We start from the raw sequence: 18,975 nt of genomic DNA on the forward strand, positions 1-18,975 counted from the left end.
AAATAGCATACGAAATTGTAGAAAAACGACTTACTGTTGTTCTGCCTTTCTGCTCACGCTCCTTCCTTGAATGCCGAAATGAATCCTGGGATATTTCTGCCGTCAAGTTCACACAAGTTACCAACCGATGCATCCTCGGTAAAATGGGCGTGTCAAGAACACTTCCGGGATTTTTAACCGTTCTTGCCAAAATGCAAACTTGTGTATTGAGACAGTACTTGGGCAGCGACTGATGACGTTTCACAAGTCCACAAGAACACAAGTACAGACAAGAACGCATATTGAGAAACGGCCTTAGCCTATTTCACAAAATGGCGACTGATACCGGAAGTAGGGTAAACTCTTTTCCGGTGAAAGCGCTAGCAGTTGCAGTAGGAGAACAAATGCGGAGACTAAAAGCGGTCAGTCCCGTTGCGCACCTTTTTATGTTTCAACCCAAAGAAGAAACAACCCTATTTATCACTTCACAGCTTTCCGTGTTTTGCTGGTTTCCATGGAACAACTGGGGAGAAGTTAAATCACGCCAGAGTGACACAGACGATAAAAAGACTTCTGGCCGCGCCCGCTACGATCGTCATTAATTCTCAAAATGGAGTGTGAACAGCTTGTTTTCTCTCTCCGTCATTCATATATCTGACAAAAGTAAGAATAGCAGATGTTGTCCGTTTTGTTGATAGTTTTCAGGGAGCTGTGAAAAAATCGCTGAAATTGGACAAAGGTTACAAATTCTTGACGTTTGCTTACATTAAAAAAAAGTTCCATTCATTTAAATGGCATGACACTTGACGACTAAGCTCACATTTAACGTTACTATATCTATACACAATAAATAAATAAATTGAAATTATGTCTGATTGCTATGAGTGAAATCTAGTGGCTTTTGTTACAAATTCATGTTCTTAAGTGTTAGTTTGCGCAGGAGATTGCAGCAAAATTCCACTAGAATAGATTATGGCTCATTTTTCATGTTACCACCATGAATGAAACTAAGAATTGTACATCTTTACAGTGAATTTTACCAAACGTTGCTATAATTAAAAATGGTTAGACTCAAAACATGAATGAAGTGAGTGATATTACATGTTTAAAAAAAAATCATGATGTTACAAAATAATATTTTAATGTCTGAGGTCCCCCTTATGAAAAGAAAATATATTTCCCTATATATGAATGATTAATATATGGAATGGTTTAACAGCTCACAGGCATAAATGGTTTAAAATATACAGAATAATATATGGTGTTAATATATTGAATAATACATACGCAATTTTCATATATAAAAAAATATATAATGTATGTAAAGTGTCCCCCTGTCCTTGTATCTTAAATTCACTTTTCATAATTTTAAGGCCGTAAATATACTTACATTTCTCAAATAGTGTAATAAATGTCTTAATTTTAGTTTGAATGGGAAGGACGAGGTGTTCACTCTGCTGAAGGGGGTGTGATAAAGCCTGGAGTGGAGCAAAAGCCCGTTCATCTCCGCACTCTGAAGCCCAATTTATACTTCTGCGTCGATCTTACGCCGTAGCTACGCCGTAGCTACGCCGTAGGCTGTGCGTAGCGCGCGTACCCTCCGGCGTACCCTGACGTGCACCTCTCCAAAAATGTAACAACGCGTCTATTCTACGCGGACGCAAGCGCTGTGATTGGTCTGCTCAAACCGCTCCCTCGGGTTTCACATACTCCCTCTGCGTGCTACAACGCGGACAACGACGCAGAAGTATAAATTAAAACCAAAGCGTAGTCTACGTTGTAGAGGCTCCGGCGTAGGTCCGACGCAGAAGTATAAATCAGCCTTAAGCGTGCTGTCATCACTCCGCTCCTGATCCACTCCGGGTTTTCCAGTCCCACTAACGGGAAAAACTGCTCCGTGTTTACACAACTTTAAAAGTTATTCTAATGTGTTTATTTTTGTATATCACAAACGTCTGAATTTATAATACTATATGTAAAGGTTTGGAAAGTATTCTACACGTTTAATAAATGTTCAGGCTGCCCTTGCTTGCACAAGTAAACAGCAGGCCTGGCAAAGCGCACCCAGGAAAAAAGGGAAAGTAAGTTACAGAAAACAACTTCTACAAACAATTTTAAATTGCCGAACAGTTAATAATAATAAATAAAAGTGCATGACGTGCAAATCGGATAACAATCAAGTGCAATATAAACTTTTGTCAGGGCATCACCCCAGAACCCTGGCATCAACACTCAATTTCAACATCTGCTTCCTCCTTTACACGTGTCTGGCGTGATTTAACTTCTCTCCAATTGTTCCCTGAAAACACGGAAAGCTGTGAAGTGATAAATAGGGTTGTTTCTTCTTTGGGTTGAAACATAAAAAGGTACACAACAGGACGGACCGCTTTTAGTCTCCGCATTTGTCCTCCGACTGCAACGGCTAGCGCTTTCACCGTTAAATAGTTTACCCTACTTCCGGTCTTGGCGGACATTTTTGTGAAATAGGCCTAGTGGGACTTTGGAGTGAGCATGGCGCTAGTGTGCCATTTATGTAGCCGTTTGGAACGCACTTGATGAAGGGAGCAGTGAAAGACAACTTCAAACGTAATTATTTTCACCTGGGATGTTCCCATGACAACGCAGCACGTTGTCCATCAGCTGAATAGCTGTTCTGAAGACAGAAATATAATACTGTTAACATAACGGTTGCAAATAAATTTATTTTTACTTTACAAAAAAACTGTTAAAATATGCGTTTTATATATCCGTTATATATCTGTGTTTCAGTGTCTCAACTTTAAAACATTGGACCCTACATTACCTACACCTTCTTATGAAACTTTTCTTTATGAAAATTTAAACATAACATGAAACAATTTGTATAGTGTAACTCAGAGCCATAGAGAGAATGGCTCTGGTGTAACTGATGTAAAGATTAATATCTTTCCTTCATGTTCTTCTTCTCTATCTTTTTATTTATTTAAGTTTTCATCTCATTGTTCTTTTCTCATTTCTGATGACATTGAACATATAGTTAATACATTGTATATTGTATACAAGTTGTCATAAAAAATTCATCTCTGTATGTTTTGCAGAAAAAAAAGTTAAAATAAATAAAATTAAATAAAGTAGAATTTTGAGCTGTAAGCAAAGAGTATAAGAACTATAAAAAAGTATAATATTACAATATAATATTATAATATTATTTCTATATACAATATATTACAATATCATTTTAATATTATAATTTATTTCTAAAAAAAGGCTTTCACTTCTTGTCAGTTCTTTGCTGTAAGCACGTCCCAGCCGGGTTCGTCACTTATTTGGTTCCCCCGGAAACATTTCCGTTGTGGTCTGAGTTACTTGCAGCGCGTTTCTGTATTTGGTTGTGTTGTGAACTTTTGCAGCGCGTTTCTGTATTTGGTTGTGTTGTGAACTTTTGCAGCGCGTTTCTGTATTTGGTTGTGTTGTGAGTATTTGGAGTACACGTGTGCTGTGAAACTGATGAAGATGTTTTCTTAATTTGCTGGTGTTTTTTTTCTATTTGCATAAGTTTTTTTCTTTTTGCAAGCGTTTTTTTTTCTATTTGCATGCGTTTTTTTCTATTTGCATGTGTTTTTTTCTATTTGCATGCTTTTTTTTCTATTTGCATTCGTCTTCTTTAGGTTGCAGCAGGTTGAGCTCTCTCGGCCACCGTAGAAGATTACCCTGATTGTCGTGGTCCCATTTTTAATGTTGTTGTATTGCTGTATTGCAGAAGTTCTATAATTCATTTATTATTAAATCCATAATTTAATGCATTCATCTATTAGAGGTACAATGTAAAAATGTGAATTTGATGTAATGCTAAGTAAATTCATTTGTGGCTCTTTAAATATAAGGCGCGAGAATGCGTCACTTTAGCGGAAATGACAAGATATTGCATTGCCCCCGATGGACTGATGATGAGCAGATGACCTAACAAAAGTTGAATTTAAGTTTAAAAATAAGTGTTGTCTCAAGTCAAAGGGGACTGTAAAGAAAATTTTGTTAAACAAAGGACTTAAGGACATCTTTTCATGACAAGCAGCCAACGAGGTATTTGTTTTACATGTATATTTGTTTGATGTATTGAATTTTTTGCATCTTTTTTACTTTAAGACTGCATTGTATAATAGGCTGATGTGTTTGTACTATGTTCATTAAAGAATGCAGTTCTCACGGTGTAAACAAGACGAGCCAAATAATTAATTATAATATTACTCATCATAGCCTATATCTATATGCTTTTTGGTTTGTTAAATATGCTATGGAATATATTTGTTTGATAATATGGGTTAATAAACCATGTGTTTTTAATTAAGATACATGATCATTTTTGATAAATCAATGATGGCTAAAGTTGCGTGACCAGCTGGCGGCCCACTTTACCTAAAAGGAATGTGTCTGGAGTGCATGATCTCAAAATGTTTATTAGTATACCTTGAAAGTAACACGTATTAACACATATTAAATATTAAAGCTGGACCTTAAAGTTAACAAATTAAGAAAAGAAAAAAAATCTAGGTATCTAAACATTTAGGAACACATTTACAAATAGTGTCTCGCTTTACCTGCATTCACTCTACTAAAAGGGGATTTTAACATCGATGCCATAGAAGAATTATTCCCCCAGACATTTTTATTCCTGCCTGCAAAGACAATTAAATAACAGTCCAATTGCATGTGTAATATAGGCTTGTCAGGTTTGGGACCGAGTATGTAGATATGGTTTCTTAAAAAAGAACAACTTATGTGAGATGAATATGTGCTATAAGAAGTGGTGTCAAGCATGAACTTCCCATCTAATTGAGCACTAACTGAGAATGAATGAGTCACAGTTGAGTTGCCAAAAGAAGAGAAATCTATGGCAGTACTTCTTTTAATAAATACAAAACAATGATGATAATCTACACTAGAGAACACATGCAATGCAAGACAAAGAACTGAAAAACACTGAGTGCTATATATACACAGGCAGACAAAGGGAGCTAAATGAAACACAGGTGAACTTAATCAGTGATTAACAGGCTAACGGACTATCATGGTTAACTTGTAGCTCCACATGAGTTCCTAAAAGAGCAACCAAAAGTGGAACTGCAAAGGAACATTCTCTACCCCAGTTCAGGACTGCACACGGCTAAAGTGTAGTAGTATTTTTGTGACCGCAATATTCAGGCTCTACACGGACTAAGGACAACTTTTCACCTATATGGTAATGTACCTTTGCTGTTATTGTCATGCGCTTTATCTCTCCATTCTTTACTACTTTAAAGAACAACAAAAAAATTTAAAACAATGTATAAAATAAGCTTTTAGTTTTATATTTGCAAAGTGAACTTTTTAAAAGTGCTTGACTCGTTTATTAAGAAACATGCTTCTGAAAGTGTACTGTATGTAGTAAGTACACTTCAGTGGCTTTATTTCATCAATGTTATGTTCTCTGCAAGTAGACCTTTTATTTTCTCTTTTTTTCCCTTTATACTCTCAAGATTAAGTACTAGCTACAAGTACATATTCAATACAAATAAGCACACCTTTTCACAAGGGTACATGGCAATTCAAAAATAAATGTAATTTCTTTTATATGGTTTTCTGTTGCAAGCTAATCTGGTTGTGCTATTTTACCTAATGCAATTTCCACTCTCAAGGCTCCCTGCAACAAAGCTTTGACCTTATTCTATCAAATATTACATTCTTAACCCAAATGACATGATTTCACTAAATCCACTCTTCATTGTAGGCTTTAAAGATAAATATGGAGAAAATCATCCTAATATTCCCTCTGATATTGCTGGTCCTGCATATACAAGGAGGAGAGTTCTCTAAGAATCCAGTTTGTTCGATTGCCGAAGCTCCACAGCCGGAAGTCGTGGAGTTCGACAACACAATCTATGCCACTTGTGAAGTAACTCCCAGCCCTAATTTGCCACCTTGCCAGCCAAAGATCTTTGGGCAAATCCTCTTCAAGCAGGTCTTCCCCAATGGAGATTTAGAAGTGAAAATCAACCTCCGTGGTTTGCCTGCCATCGATCATCAACAGCGTGCCATGCACATCCATCGGTATGGAGACATCAGTCAAGGGAGCATCACTGTTGGTCCTCATTACAACCCACACGGCGTTGACCACCCTCATCATCCTGGAGACCTGGGCAACTTTGCTTCTGAGCAAGGAGTTATAAGGCAGTTCCTGAAGCTCCCAGGGGCCAAGCTCTTTGGGCCTTATTCCATTCTGGGACGTGCGGTGGTGGTTCATGAGAAGGAAGATGATCTGGGAATGGGTTCAGATGAGGAGAGTAAACTCAGTGGGAATGCTGGACAGAGAATTGCTTACGGTGTGATTGGTATTACTACTCCAAGTCTGTGGCAGAAGACTGAAGTGCCCCCCAAGATAAAATGTTGAGGAGGGCACTGAGACTCAAAGATGAGTCGGATCTGGTGGAAGAGCAGATTCAAATAGGATAATCATGATATTCCTTGTGTATTCTTTGTGTCCTACAATAAAGTAATATTTAATAACCTGAACATTCCCATGTTTTTGTTGTTTAGAGACTTTTTGGCAATAGCTTCTAATAGCAAATGGCTATACTCTTAAAAATAAATGTAGTGAATGCAGGTAAAGTGGGCTGTTTATGTTTGGTTGTACTGCTCTTGATGGGTTTACACTTTACATTAAAACCCACTTTAAAGATTAACTTTTTTTTTTTAAATGATAAAATTGGTTGATGAAATATGACATTGGTGGGTGTGGCCACATCTCAAGGGAGGACACCCTTATGGTAAAATTTAGAAAACCCTCTAACATAAGATTTTATCGTCTAAATTCTAAGATTTCTCTCTAAATGTTAAGGCATATTTTTGTGATCGCTCCGGTTTTGTTACTACAGTTAACGGGGAATAAAATATTTTAAAAATGTGTTAATTTTCTTGTAAGGTGTTGTAAAGGGGTCCTATAATGCCACTTTTTACAAGATGTGAAACAAGTCTCTGTTCCCAGAGTGTGTATGTGATGTTTTAGCTCAAAACAGATAATTTATAGCATGTTAAAGGTGCAATGTGTAATATTTCTGAGGATCTATTGACCGAAATGCAATATAAGATCCATAACTATGTTTTCAGTGGTGTGTAAAGACCTTGCATAATGAACCGCTGGTGCCCTTTCAAAAACAGGGTGGAGCTTCTGGAGTTAGTGTTAGCAGCTCTGATTACCTCACATAGACAAAGACAGGCACTCACAAATGTCAGAAACTGTTCAGCCTTTTATGTTAAAACGGGAGTCAGACAATGATGCAGAGACTCAAGAACTGACAACATCTAGAAGGCAACATGATGTTTCTGAATTGTTAGTTGATGAATTTACGTGGCTGATGTGGAGTTAACTAGGGGTGGGAATCTCTAGGCACCTCACGATTCGATTCGATTACGATTCAGAGGCCTGCGATTCGATTCAAAAGCGATTATCGATTATCTGAATCTTTTGTGTGTGTGTGTGTGTGTGTGTGAATATAAATACTTTGCTTTAAAAGTACAAAGTAATGACCCATAAAGAATTAACGTACAATATATTTTATTAACATTGCAAAGAACCAACAGGAAAATAAATGTGTGCCTGAACTAGCAGCATACTTGTAGTAAATTAATAATATAACAACAACAGGTGTTCTGACGATTCATGCTACCCATCGAGATGTGCTACTTACTGGTGCATGTGCAGACTCATTTTTCTTCTGCTTACCACGCCCATAAATCTATGCATCCTTGCTGTGGAGACTTGTAGGAAACTTTGACAGGTCAAAGATGAATATTTGATGATAATTTTTACTTTTCACACCGTTTTAAAAATAAAAACAGTACATTATACTGTACTCTTAACTTCGAATTTTATTATAATTTTATTTCATATAATAATATCATTTTTACTTGTTATATCAAATGTGATAATTGCTAGTTCATTTAAAATATCCAAATATGCTCCCCATACACTTACCCTGATTAAAATGAAATAACGATGTTATAATATTGTGAGATTTACACCATTATGGAAACAATAGAGAATGAATCAACATTATCTATGATCGATTTGCGTTTGGGTAGCATTTTTCGACAAGGCAGCAGAAATCGTCTGAACACCGATACAGCCCAGAGCCATAGAGAGAAACGGCTCTGGTACAGCCGAGTGTTTTTCCTCCTCTGGGTGGAAACGTGTCATATGGCTTCTCATATTTGTCGTGTTGCCGAAATATTTTAGTTTTATTCTACAAAGCTTACAGCTAGTGTGGCTCTTGTCCAGCTCCTTTCCCCCTTCAACTTCATAGAAGCCAAAATATTTCCACACGTCAGCTTTTAACGAGGAGGGTGTTTGGATTTCGCGCTCAGCCATCGCGTCTCTGTTATGTGCGCACGCCACAGACAGACGGTCCGGGCACTGCACTTCCGCGCTTCAGAGTTCCGTCTTTTGCGTTCCGTCTATATTACGTCATTATAAATAGGCTACATATCTAAAAAAAAAAATTTTTTTTTTTTTGAAAATCGATTTTTGACATTTGTGAATCGATTCAGAATCATCCACGTCCGCATCGCGATGCATCTAAGAATCGATTTTTTCCCCCACCCCTAGAGTTAACTATGTTCAAGTCATTGATTTGCATAAATCTGTCATATATAAATTGTTCCCGTGGGAACTGTTGTAAAATGCCTACAAATCCAGAGAATATGCTGCATGAAGGTAGAACTGGTTTAGTTTAATTATGGTTTTACTTATGGTGTAATCTTGCTTTTATGATATGCTATTGCATTTGTGATATAGTGTATTGCAATAATTTTGAAAAGACGCATGCGACTGCTTGAGCAGACTCCCAAATGTGTTTTATTACGGCAACGTTTCCTGTTCTTATCATCATCATGGCCTCATTCCCTTTGTTGCATGTTCCCCGGGGCAGGGTTTATGTAAATTTAAGGGTTAGTGATGTCACTAACCCGGGAAGAAGTTTGTTGTAGTCCTCAAAAAGTGATTTTTAAAAAAGAATATATCTCCCTTTGCATTGAAATTTGAGCGTCGTAACTTTGCAGATGTTGTTTATGCTCAAACAGCAACATTACACACTAACTAAAGTTAAAAAAAGTGAAATATTCAACCACCCCTTTAAATATTGCTGACCCACTTTGGCTCAATGTGTTAGATAAAGTGGGCCAGTGGGATTTACTGTCTAATTTGAGTATAATTACTGAAGGTTAAAGGTCATCCACTTTACCTACTCAAATGAAAGAAAGAGCAGAAAATAAGACAAGGAATTAAGTTTAATCTGTAGAGTGAAGAAAGGATGAGAGGAGCAAAATGTAGATTCAGAATATAACGCTTTAAAATATGGACAAAATTTAAGTTAATTTACAGTGTTTAAAGAAAACAGACAGAAAAAAAAGTTTTACAATATGGTTACCATTTTAAATGTTCCTCTTATTGAATTTGTTAGCCTTTTTGTTGCATGTTTTGTAGTTGCATTTTTAATGTACAGTTCATTTTCATCCATATTCGCATATCTGATATTCAAATTTCATCAAATTTAAAGTCAACATATCATATTTCTATCAGTTGTTTTGAATTTTACACATGCACTGAGTGAACTGATGAATATTACTCATCATAGCCTATCTATATGCTTTTGGGTCTGGTAAATATGCTGTGGAATATGTTTGATTGATGTGTTAATAAATCATGTGTTTTTAAGATACAGGATCATTTTTGATAAATCAGGGATGGCTCACATTACCAGACCAATTTATCTCAAAATGTTTATTGCTTTATACCTTGAAAATAACACATCAACTGTATTCAAAATTAAATATTAAAGTTGGACCTTAAAGTTAACAAAAGTAATAAAGAAAAGACAAAACACAACTAGTTATCTAAATTACAAGTTTAACAAAAAGTGGCCCACTTTACCTGCATTCACTCTACTAAAAAGGGATTTTAACATTGATCCCATAAAATAATATTTCCCCCAAACATTTTTACTCCTTCCTTCAAAGACAATTAAATAACAGCCCAATTGCATGTGTAATATAGGCTTGTCAGGCTTGGGACAGAATCTGTAGAAATGGTTCCTTTAAAAAAGAACAACTGTCAGATAATCGCTTATGAGAAATTAATATCTGCTATAAGAAGTGGTGTCAAGCATGAACTTCAAGTGGAATTGTACACAAAGAATTAATGCGTCACACTTGAGTCACCAAATTAAGAGAAGAGAAATCTATAGCAGTACTTATTTTAATAAACACAAAACAATAGAGATAATTTACACTGGAGAACATATTGTGCAAGGCAAAACAAAGAACTGAATGCTATATAAACACAGGCAGACAAAGGGAGCTAAATGAAACACAGGTGAAATTAATCAGTGATTAACAGGCTAACGGACTATCATGGTTAACTTGTAGCTCCACATGAGTTCCTAAAAGAGCAACCAAAAGCAGGACTGCAAAGGAACATTCTCTACCCCAGTTCAGGACTGCACACGGATAAAGTGTAGTAGTATTTTTGTGACCGCAATATTCAGGCTCCACACAGATTAAGGACAACTTTTCACCTATATGGTAATGTACCTTTGCTGTTATTGGCATGCGTTTTATCTCTCCATTCTTTACTACTTTAAAGCACAACAAAAAGATTAAAACGATGTACAAAATAAACTTTTAGTTTTATATTTGCAAAGTGAACTTTTTAAAAGTGCTTGACTTGTTTATTAAGAAACATGCTTCTGAAAGTGTACTGTATGTAGTAAGTACACTTCAGTGGCTTTTTATTTCATCAATGTTATGTTCTCTGCAAGTAGAAATATTATTTTCTCTTTTTTTCCTTTTAGTATACTCTCAAGAATAAGTACTAGCTACAAGTACATATTCAATACAAATAAGCACACCTTTTCACAAGGGTACATGGCAATTCAAAAATAAATGTAATTTCTTTTATATGGTTTTCTGTTGCAAACTAATCTGGTTGTGCTATTTTACTTAATGCAATTTCCACGCTCAAAGCTCCCTGCAACAAAGCTTTGACTTTTTATTCTATCAAATATTACATTCTTAACCCAAATGACATGATTTCACTAAATCCACTCTTCATTGTAGGCTTTAAAGATCAATATGGAGAAAATCATCCTAATATTCCCTCTGATATTGCTGGTCCTGCATATACAAGGAGGAGAGTTCTCTAAAAATCCGGTTTGTTCGATTGCCGAAGCTCCACAGCCGGAAGTCGTGGAGTTCGACAACACAATCTATGCCACTTGTGAAGTAACTCCCAGCCCTAATTTGCCACCTTGCCAGCCAAAGATCTTTGGGCAAATCCTCTTCAAGCAGGTCTTCCCCAATGGAGATTTAGAAGTGAAAATCAACCTCCGTGGTTTGCCTGCCATCGATCATCAACAGCGTGCCATGCACATCCATCGGTATGGAGACCTCAGTCAAGGGAGCATCACTGTTGGTCCTCATTACAACCCACACGGCGTTGACCACCCTCATCATCCTGGAGACCTGGGCAACTTTGCTTCTAAGCAAGGAGTTATAAGGCAGTTCCTGAAGCTCCCAGGGGCCAAGCTCTTTGGGCCTTATTCCATTCTGGGACGTGCGGTGGTGGTTCATGAGAAGGAAGATGATCTGGGAATGGGTTCAGATGAGGAGAGTAAACTCAGTGGGAATGCTGGACAGAGAATTGCTTACGGTGTGATTGGTATTACTACTCCAAGTCTGTGGCAGAAGACTGAAGTGCTCTCCAAGAAAAAATGTGGAGGAGGGCACTGAGACTCAAAGATGAGTTGGATCTGGTGGAAGAGCAGATTCAAATGGGATAATCATGATATTCCTTGTGTATTCTTTGTGTCCTACAATAAAATAATATTTAATAACCTGAATATTCCCATGTTTTTGTTGTTTGGAGACTTTTTGGCAATAGCTTCCAATAGCAAATGGCTATACTCTTAAAAATAAATGTAGTGAATGCAGGTGAAGTGGGCCATTAGGTAAAGTGGGCCGTTTATGTTTGGTTGTACTGCTCTTGATGAGTTTACACTTTACATTAAAACCGACTTTAAAGATTAACTTTTTCTTTAAATGATAAAATTGGTTGATGCAATATGACATTGGTGGGTGTGGCCACATCTCAAGGGAGGACGCCCTTATGGTAAAATTTAGGAAAGAGTGTGTATGTGATGTTTTAGCTCAAAATTCCTTGCAGATAATTTATAGCATGTTAAAGGTGCAATGTGTAATATTTCTGAGGATCTATTGACCGAAATGCAATATAAGATCCATAACTATGTTTTCAGTAGTGTATAAAGACCTTGCATAATGAACCGTTATGTTTTTGTAACCTTAGAATGAGAGATTTATATCTCCATAACCGCCGGCACCCCCTTCTATGGAGGTCGACATATTGTCTTGTCATGTTTCTACCGTAGTTGACAGCGAACAAACAGCGCTACAGAGCGTGTTTCGTCACTATCTTGAAAAATAAGTTTTCAGTGGTGTATAAAGACCTTACTTAATGAACCGTTATATTTGTATTACTTTATGAGCAGTTTCTATGTACATACACCGCGCATCCCCTTGCGTTGAAATGCGCCGACATGTTTCTACAGTAGCCCTAAACGGACAAACACGTTTCATTAGTATGTTGCTCTTTTTGCAAGGAAGCAAGCTAAGTTCAGCGAATAAAACTGACACAATGATGAACAAGTAGCAATAATATTCAAAATAGTATATAGTTTTACTGAATAATTAAGTAAACATAATTTCTTAATTTATCCTTGTAAAGAAACCTCATTGCTGAACTGGTTACTCCCTGCTGTCTCCGACGATGATATATTTTCCTGTCGGCCACTGTAAATTTTGTTGGTTGCAATTCGTAACCTCACCACTAGATGTTGCTAAAATCAGACACTGCACCTTTAAAATTGTCACTTTTTGAGGATAAGCCAAAACATGCTTGTTTTTGTGTGTCTTTTTAAATGGAAATGAGCTGGTGCCCTTTCAAAAACAGGGCGGAGCTTCAGGAGTTAGTGTTAGCAGCTCTGATTACCTCACACAGACAGGCACTCACAAATGTCAGAAAGTCTTCAGCCTTTTATGTTCAAATGGGAGTCAGACAATGATGGAGAGACTCAAGAACTGACAACAACTAGAAGGCAACAGGATGTTTCTGAATGGTTTAGTTTATGAGTTTACGTTGCTGATGTGGAGTTAACTATGTTCTAGTCATTGATTAGCATAAATCTGTCATATATAAATTGTTCCCGTGCGAACTGTTGTAAAATGCCTTCAATCTTCCAGAGAATATGCTGCATGAAGGTAGAACTGGTTTAGTTTAATTATGGTTAACTTATGGTGTAATCTTGCTTTTATGATATGCTATTGCATTTGTGATATAGCAACCAGTCTCATATAAAAACGTACCTGGGTACGTAGAGCCATAGGACTATTATTTTGTTAAAGGGTCATGAAACCCCCCTCTTTCAGCTCAAGTCTAGCTCACAATCTTTTTGAAAAATGCAACTTAAATGGGCGTGGATGGCTCTGAGAAGAAGGGAGGGAGTGGGTGTGGCACGGCAGGGGAGAGGGAGAACTGTCATCAGCCAGCAGTGTTGCCAGATGTACAATAATTATCGTATTTGTACAATAATTTTGAACAATTATTTCAGAGTTTTCAGTCGTTCGTCCAAACACACATCCTACTGCTTCTCTCTCTGACCCCGAATCATTTCGCAGGCTCGCCTGCCTGCATGCAAGCACGTACACACACACACACACACACACACACACACACAGGCACCACACGGTGTCGCCCGGCCCGCACGTCAACACTACACATTCACAAGTCTCCCGCATTAAGCATACAATTGATATATTATCGAAATATCTAAAATTGTTCATAACGACTGCTTATTTAACAAAAGGCAAGTAAAATGACCAGGGTTACATTTTAGACACACACACATACCTCTGAAGGAATAGAAAAGTCCTCAGGACTTGGTACCGCATTACTCGCAAGGCGTAACTTGCATTGGTCATCGACAAGGCCGAAGTCCACCATTCTCCAGTTCTCGAAGCTCTCCTGGGTAAAATGTTTGCGGCACACGTATTAGATGTGTCCGTGGTTGATGGCCAACCAACCGCCCGGAGCCAGAGTCTAGCCCTGGCAGCATAGGGGGGAAATATATTCAACCCACTTTGACTTTTGCACCATGAAAATATACACTTGCGTCCCATGATTGTCTCTCTCCTTTACTACGCGATATCACAGTTTGACATATCTGTGGAAAGATCCACGTGGTGTCATGAATAATTAAGAGACAGTGTCTTCTCATAGGATATAAAAACTCAGTCTCATTAATAGTTATGAGAGACCGATGAGTCATCAACGCACTACACTGTGCTCTGCCACGTCATAGCCTGCGATGAAGATTTAAAACCCGGAAGACGAAAATAGCGGGAAAAAACTAAAATTTAACCATTTTCACCCTACTTTTAAATCTAACAGAGCTAACTTTGTCTTCAATGGTGTTCAACACACATACCTCTGTTAAAATCTCAGAAATTTTGGTTTAGGGTTTCATGACCCTTTAAAAAGACCTGGGGAATTACTGATGATGTCAAAGCTCAGATTTGCTTGACCAATCGGCTGAAAGGGGCGTCTCATAACCGCCCAAATGTGCAAAACAGATTTTGAAGTAATTTATTTGTTTTTGACCAGTGAACCAAAAAACGAAAAATCAAGCCGAAATCTCGTTTTTTCGGGGGGGTTTTAAAAAACGAAAAAACGAATAAAGGCGCGTTTTCTCGTATTTGTTTATTTCATTTCAAATTGGAAATGAAATGGACGGAAGATTACGGTGGCCGAGAGAGCTCAACGTGCTGCAACCTAAAGAAGACGCATGCAAATAGAAAAAAACGCATGCAAATAGAAAAAAAAACGCATGCAAATAAAAAAACACCCGCAAATTAAGAAAACATCTTCATCAGTTTCACAACACACGTGTGCTCCAAATACTCACAACACAACAAAATACAGAAACGCGCTACAAAAGCTCACAACACAACCAAATACAGAAACGCGTTGCAAAACTTCACAACACAACCAAATATAGAAACGCGCTGCAAGTAATACAGACCACAACGGAAATGTTTCCGGGGGAACCAAATAAGTGACGAACCCGGCTGGGACGTGCTTATTGCACATGAGCATCCCTGTGCCCTACTTCCTTCGAAGGGCAGACGGCAGAGCTCTTAGCCTATTTCAAAAATGGCGACCGATACCGGAAGTAGGTTAAACTCTTTTCCGGTGAAAGCGCTAGCAGTTGCAGTAGGAGAACAAATGCGGAGACTAAAAGCGGTCAGTCCTGTTGCGTACCTTTTTATGTTTCAACCCAAAGAAGAAACAACCCTATTTATCACTTCACAGCTTTCCGTGTTTTGCTGGTTTCCATGGAACAACTGGGGAGAAGTTAAATCACGCCAGAGTGACACAGACGATAAAAAGACTTCTGGCCGCGCCCGCTACGATCGTCATTAATTCTCAAAATGGAGTGTGAACAGCTTGTTTTCTCTCTCCGTCATTCATATATCTGACAAAAGTAAGAATAGCAGATGTTGTCCGTTTTGTTGATAGTTGTCAGGGAGCTGTGAAAAAATCGCTGAAATTGGACAAAGGTTACAAATTCTTGACGTTTGCTTACATTAAAAAAAAAGTTCCATTCATTTAAATGGCATGACACTTGACGACTAAGCTCACATTTAACGTTACTATATCTATACACAATAAATAAATAAATTGAAATTATGTCTGATTGCTATGAGTGAAATCTAGTGGCTTTTGTTACAAATTCATGTTCTTAAGTGTTAGTTTGCGCAGGAGATTGCAGCAATCTTCCACTAGAATAGATTATGGCTCATTTTTCATGTTACCACCATGAATGAAACTAAGAATTGTACATCTTTACAGTGAATTTTACCAAACGTTGCTATAATTAAAAATGGTTAGACTCAAAACATGAATGAAGTGAGTGATATTACATGTTTAAAAAAAAATCATGATGTTACAAAATAATATTTTAATGTCTGAGGTCCCCCTTATGAAAAGAAAATATATTTCCCTATATATGAATGATTAATATATGGAATGGTTTAACAGCTCACAGGCATAAATGGTTTAAAATATACAGAATAATATATGGTGTTAATATATTGAATAATACATACGCAATTTTCATATATAAAAAAATATATAATGTATGTAAAGTGTCCCCCTGTCCTTGTATCTTAAATTCACTTTTCATAATTTTAAGGCCGTAAATATACTTACATTTCTCAAATAGTGTAATAAATGTCTTAATTTTAGTTTGAATGGGAAGGACGAGGTGTTCACTCTGCTGAAGGGGGTGTGATAAAGCCTGGAGTGGAGCAAAAGCCCGTTCATCTCCGCACTCTGAAGCCCAATTTATACTTCTGCGTCGATCTTACGCCGTAGCTACGCCGTAGGCTGTGCGTAGCGCGCGTACCCTCCGGCGTACCCTGACGTGCACCTCTCCAAAAATGTAACAACGCGTCTATTCTACGCGGACGCAAGCGCTGTGATTGGTCTGCTCAAACCGCTCCCTCGGGTTTCACATACTCCCTCTGCGTGCTACAACGCGGACAACGACGCAGAAGTATAAATTAAAACCAAAGCGTAGTCTACGGCGTAGAGGCTCCGGCGTAGGTCCGACGCAGAAGTATAAATCAGCCTTAAGCGTGCTGTCATCACTCCGCTCCTGATCCACTCCGGGTTTTCCAGTCCCACTAACGGGAAAAACTGCTCCGTGTTTACACAACTTTAAAAGTTATTCTAATGTGTTTATTTTTGTATATCACAAACGTCTGAATTTATAATACTATATGTAAAGGTTTGGAAAGTATTCTACACGTTTAATAAATGTTCAGGCTGCCCTTGCTTGCACAAGTAAACAGCAGGCCTGGCAAAGCGCACCCAGGAAAAAAGGGAAAGTAAGTTACAGAAAACAACTTCTACAAACAATTTTAAATTGCCGAACAGTTAATAATAATAAATAAAAGTGCATGACGTGCAAATCGGATAACAATCAAGTGCAATATAAACTTTTGTCAGGGCATCACCCCAGAACCCCGGCATCAACACTCAATTTCAACATCTGCTTCCTCCTTTACACGTGTCTGGCGTGATTTAACTTCTCTCCAATTGTTCCCTGAAAACACGGAAAGCTGTGAAGTGATAAATAGGGTTGTTTCTTCTTTGGATTGAAACATAAAAAGGTACACAACAGGACGGACCGCTTTTAGTCTCCGCATTTGTCCTCCGACTGCAACGGCTAGCGCTTTCACCGTTAAATAGTTTACCCTACTTCCGGTCTTGGCGGCCATTTTTGTGAAATAGGCCTAGTGGGACTTTGGAGTGAGCATGGCGCTAGTGTGCCATTTATGTAGCCGTTTGGAACGCACTTGATGAAGGGAGCAGTGAAAGACAACTTCAAACGTAATTATTTTCACCTGGGATGTTCCCATGACAACGCAGCACGTTGTCCATCAGCTGAATAGCTAACGCATTCTCATCCTTTGGCGTCATATGTGAAGCCATATGACAAAACGGCGAAATACTACGCACATGGCACCCTTTATCGTCAATATAACACGCACTGTGATGGGTAGGTTTAGGTGTGGGGTAGGGTCTGCGTCTCATATTCACGCTAAAGGATGCCAGTCAACTTTATGACGCCTTGGGTTCGGGTGTTATATTCACGCTAAAGGGTGCCATGTGCGTAGTATTTCGCCGTTTTGTCATATGGCGTCACATATGCCGCCAAAGGATGCGAACGGGCTCGAATAGCTGTTCTGAAGACAGAAATATAATACTTTTAACATAACGGTTGCAAATAAATTTATTTTTACTTTACAAAAAAACTGTTAAAATATGCGTTTTATATATCCGTTATATATCTGTGTGTCAGTGTCTCAACTTTAAAACATTGGACCCTACATTACCTACACCTTCTTATGAAACTTTTCTTTATGAAAATTTAAACATAACATGAAACAATTTGTATAGTGTAACTCAGAGCCATAGAGAGAATGGCTCTGGTGTAACTGATGTAAAGATTAATATCTTTCCTTCATGTTCTTCTTCTCTATCTATTTTATTTATTTTAGTTTTCATCTCATTGTTCTTTTCTCATTTCTGATGACATTGAACATATTGTTAATACATTGTATATTGTATACAAGTTGTCATAAAAAATTAATCTCTGTATGTTTTGCGGAAAAAAAAGTTAAAATAAATAAAATTAAATAAAGTAGAATTTTGAGCTGTAAGCAAAGAGTAGAAGGACTATAAAAAAGTATAATATTACAATATAATATTATAATATTATTTCTATGTACAATATATTACAATATTATTTTAATATTATAGTTTATTTATAAAAAAAAAGGCTTTCACTTCTTGTCAGTTCTTTGCTGTAAGCACGTCCCAGCCGGGTTCGTCACTTATTTGGTTCCCCCGGAAACATTTCCGTTGTGGTCTGAGTTACTTGCAGCGCGTTTCTGTATTTGGTTGTGTTGTGAACTTTTGCAGCGCGTTTCTGTATTTGGTTGTGTTGTGAACTTTTGCAGCGCGTTTCTGTATTTGGTTGTGTTGTGAGTATTTGGAGTACACGTGTGCTGTGAAACTGATGAAGATGTTTTCTTAATTTGCGGGTGTTTTTTTTCTATTTGCATACGTTTTTTTCTTTTTGCAAGCGCTTTTTTTTCTATTTGCATGCGTTTTTTTCTATTTGCATTCGTCTTCTTTAGGTTGCAGCACGTTGAGCTCTCTCGGCCACCGTAGAAAAGATACCCTGATTGTCGTGGTCCCATTTTTAATGTTGTTGTAATTGCTGTATTGCAGAAGTTCTATAATTCATTTATTATTAAATCCATCATTTAATGCATTCATCTATT

The 18,975-nt window shown here is 37.5% G+C and overlaps 2 protein-coding genes and 1 long non-coding RNA gene across 3 annotated transcripts; 2 read left to right on the forward strand and 1 right to left on the reverse strand.

Moving 5' to 3' along the window:
* The first annotated feature begins 5,727 nt into the window (after positions 1 to 5,727).
* LOC143710773 (extracellular superoxide dismutase [Cu-Zn]-like) lies at positions 5,728 to 6,504 on the forward strand. The gene has a single exon (XM_077201939.1). It carries the CDS (start codon positions 5,738 to 5,740, stop codon positions 6,380 to 6,382), a length of 645 nt encoding a protein of 214 aa, XP_077058054.1. The 5' UTR covers positions 5,728 to 5,737; the 3' UTR covers positions 6,383 to 6,504.
* Positions 6,505 to 10,462: 3,958 nt separating this feature from the next.
* On the forward strand, positions 10,463 to 11,783 carry LOC143710748 (extracellular superoxide dismutase [Cu-Zn]-like). Its single transcript, XM_077201877.1, has 2 exons — positions 10,463 to 10,569; positions 11,104 to 11,783. Exons 1-2 carry the CDS (start codon positions 10,567 to 10,569, stop codon positions 11,773 to 11,775), a joined length of 675 nt encoding a protein of 224 aa, XP_077057992.1. The 5' UTR covers positions 10,463 to 10,566; the 3' UTR covers positions 11,776 to 11,783.
* A 6,156-nt stretch (positions 11,784 to 17,939) lies between these two features.
* On the reverse strand, positions 17,940 to 18,462 carry LOC143710864 (uncharacterized). The gene is made up of 2 exons (XR_013194665.1): positions 18,026 to 18,462; positions 17,940 to 17,990 (listed from the first exon to the last, which is right to left on the reverse strand). It is a non-coding gene; the product is annotated as an uncharacterized LOC143710864 (long non-coding RNA).
* Between the last annotated feature and the right edge of the window lie 513 nt (positions 18,463 to 18,975).

Source organism: Siphateles boraxobius, unplaced genomic scaffold (assembly GCF_051911475.1).
Source record: "Siphateles boraxobius isolate OS27281-9 unplaced genomic scaffold, OSU_SipBor_1 48, whole genome shotgun sequence".
NCBI classification, from domain to species: domain Eukaryota; kingdom Metazoa; phylum Chordata; class Actinopteri; order Cypriniformes; family Leuciscidae; genus Siphateles; species Siphateles boraxobius.

Excerpts from the sequence above, each read along its gene's own strand:
- LOC143710773 (XM_077201939.1), top strand. The coding sequence starts at position 5,738 with ATGGAGAAAATCATCCTAATATTCCCTCTGATATTGCTGGTCCTGCAT.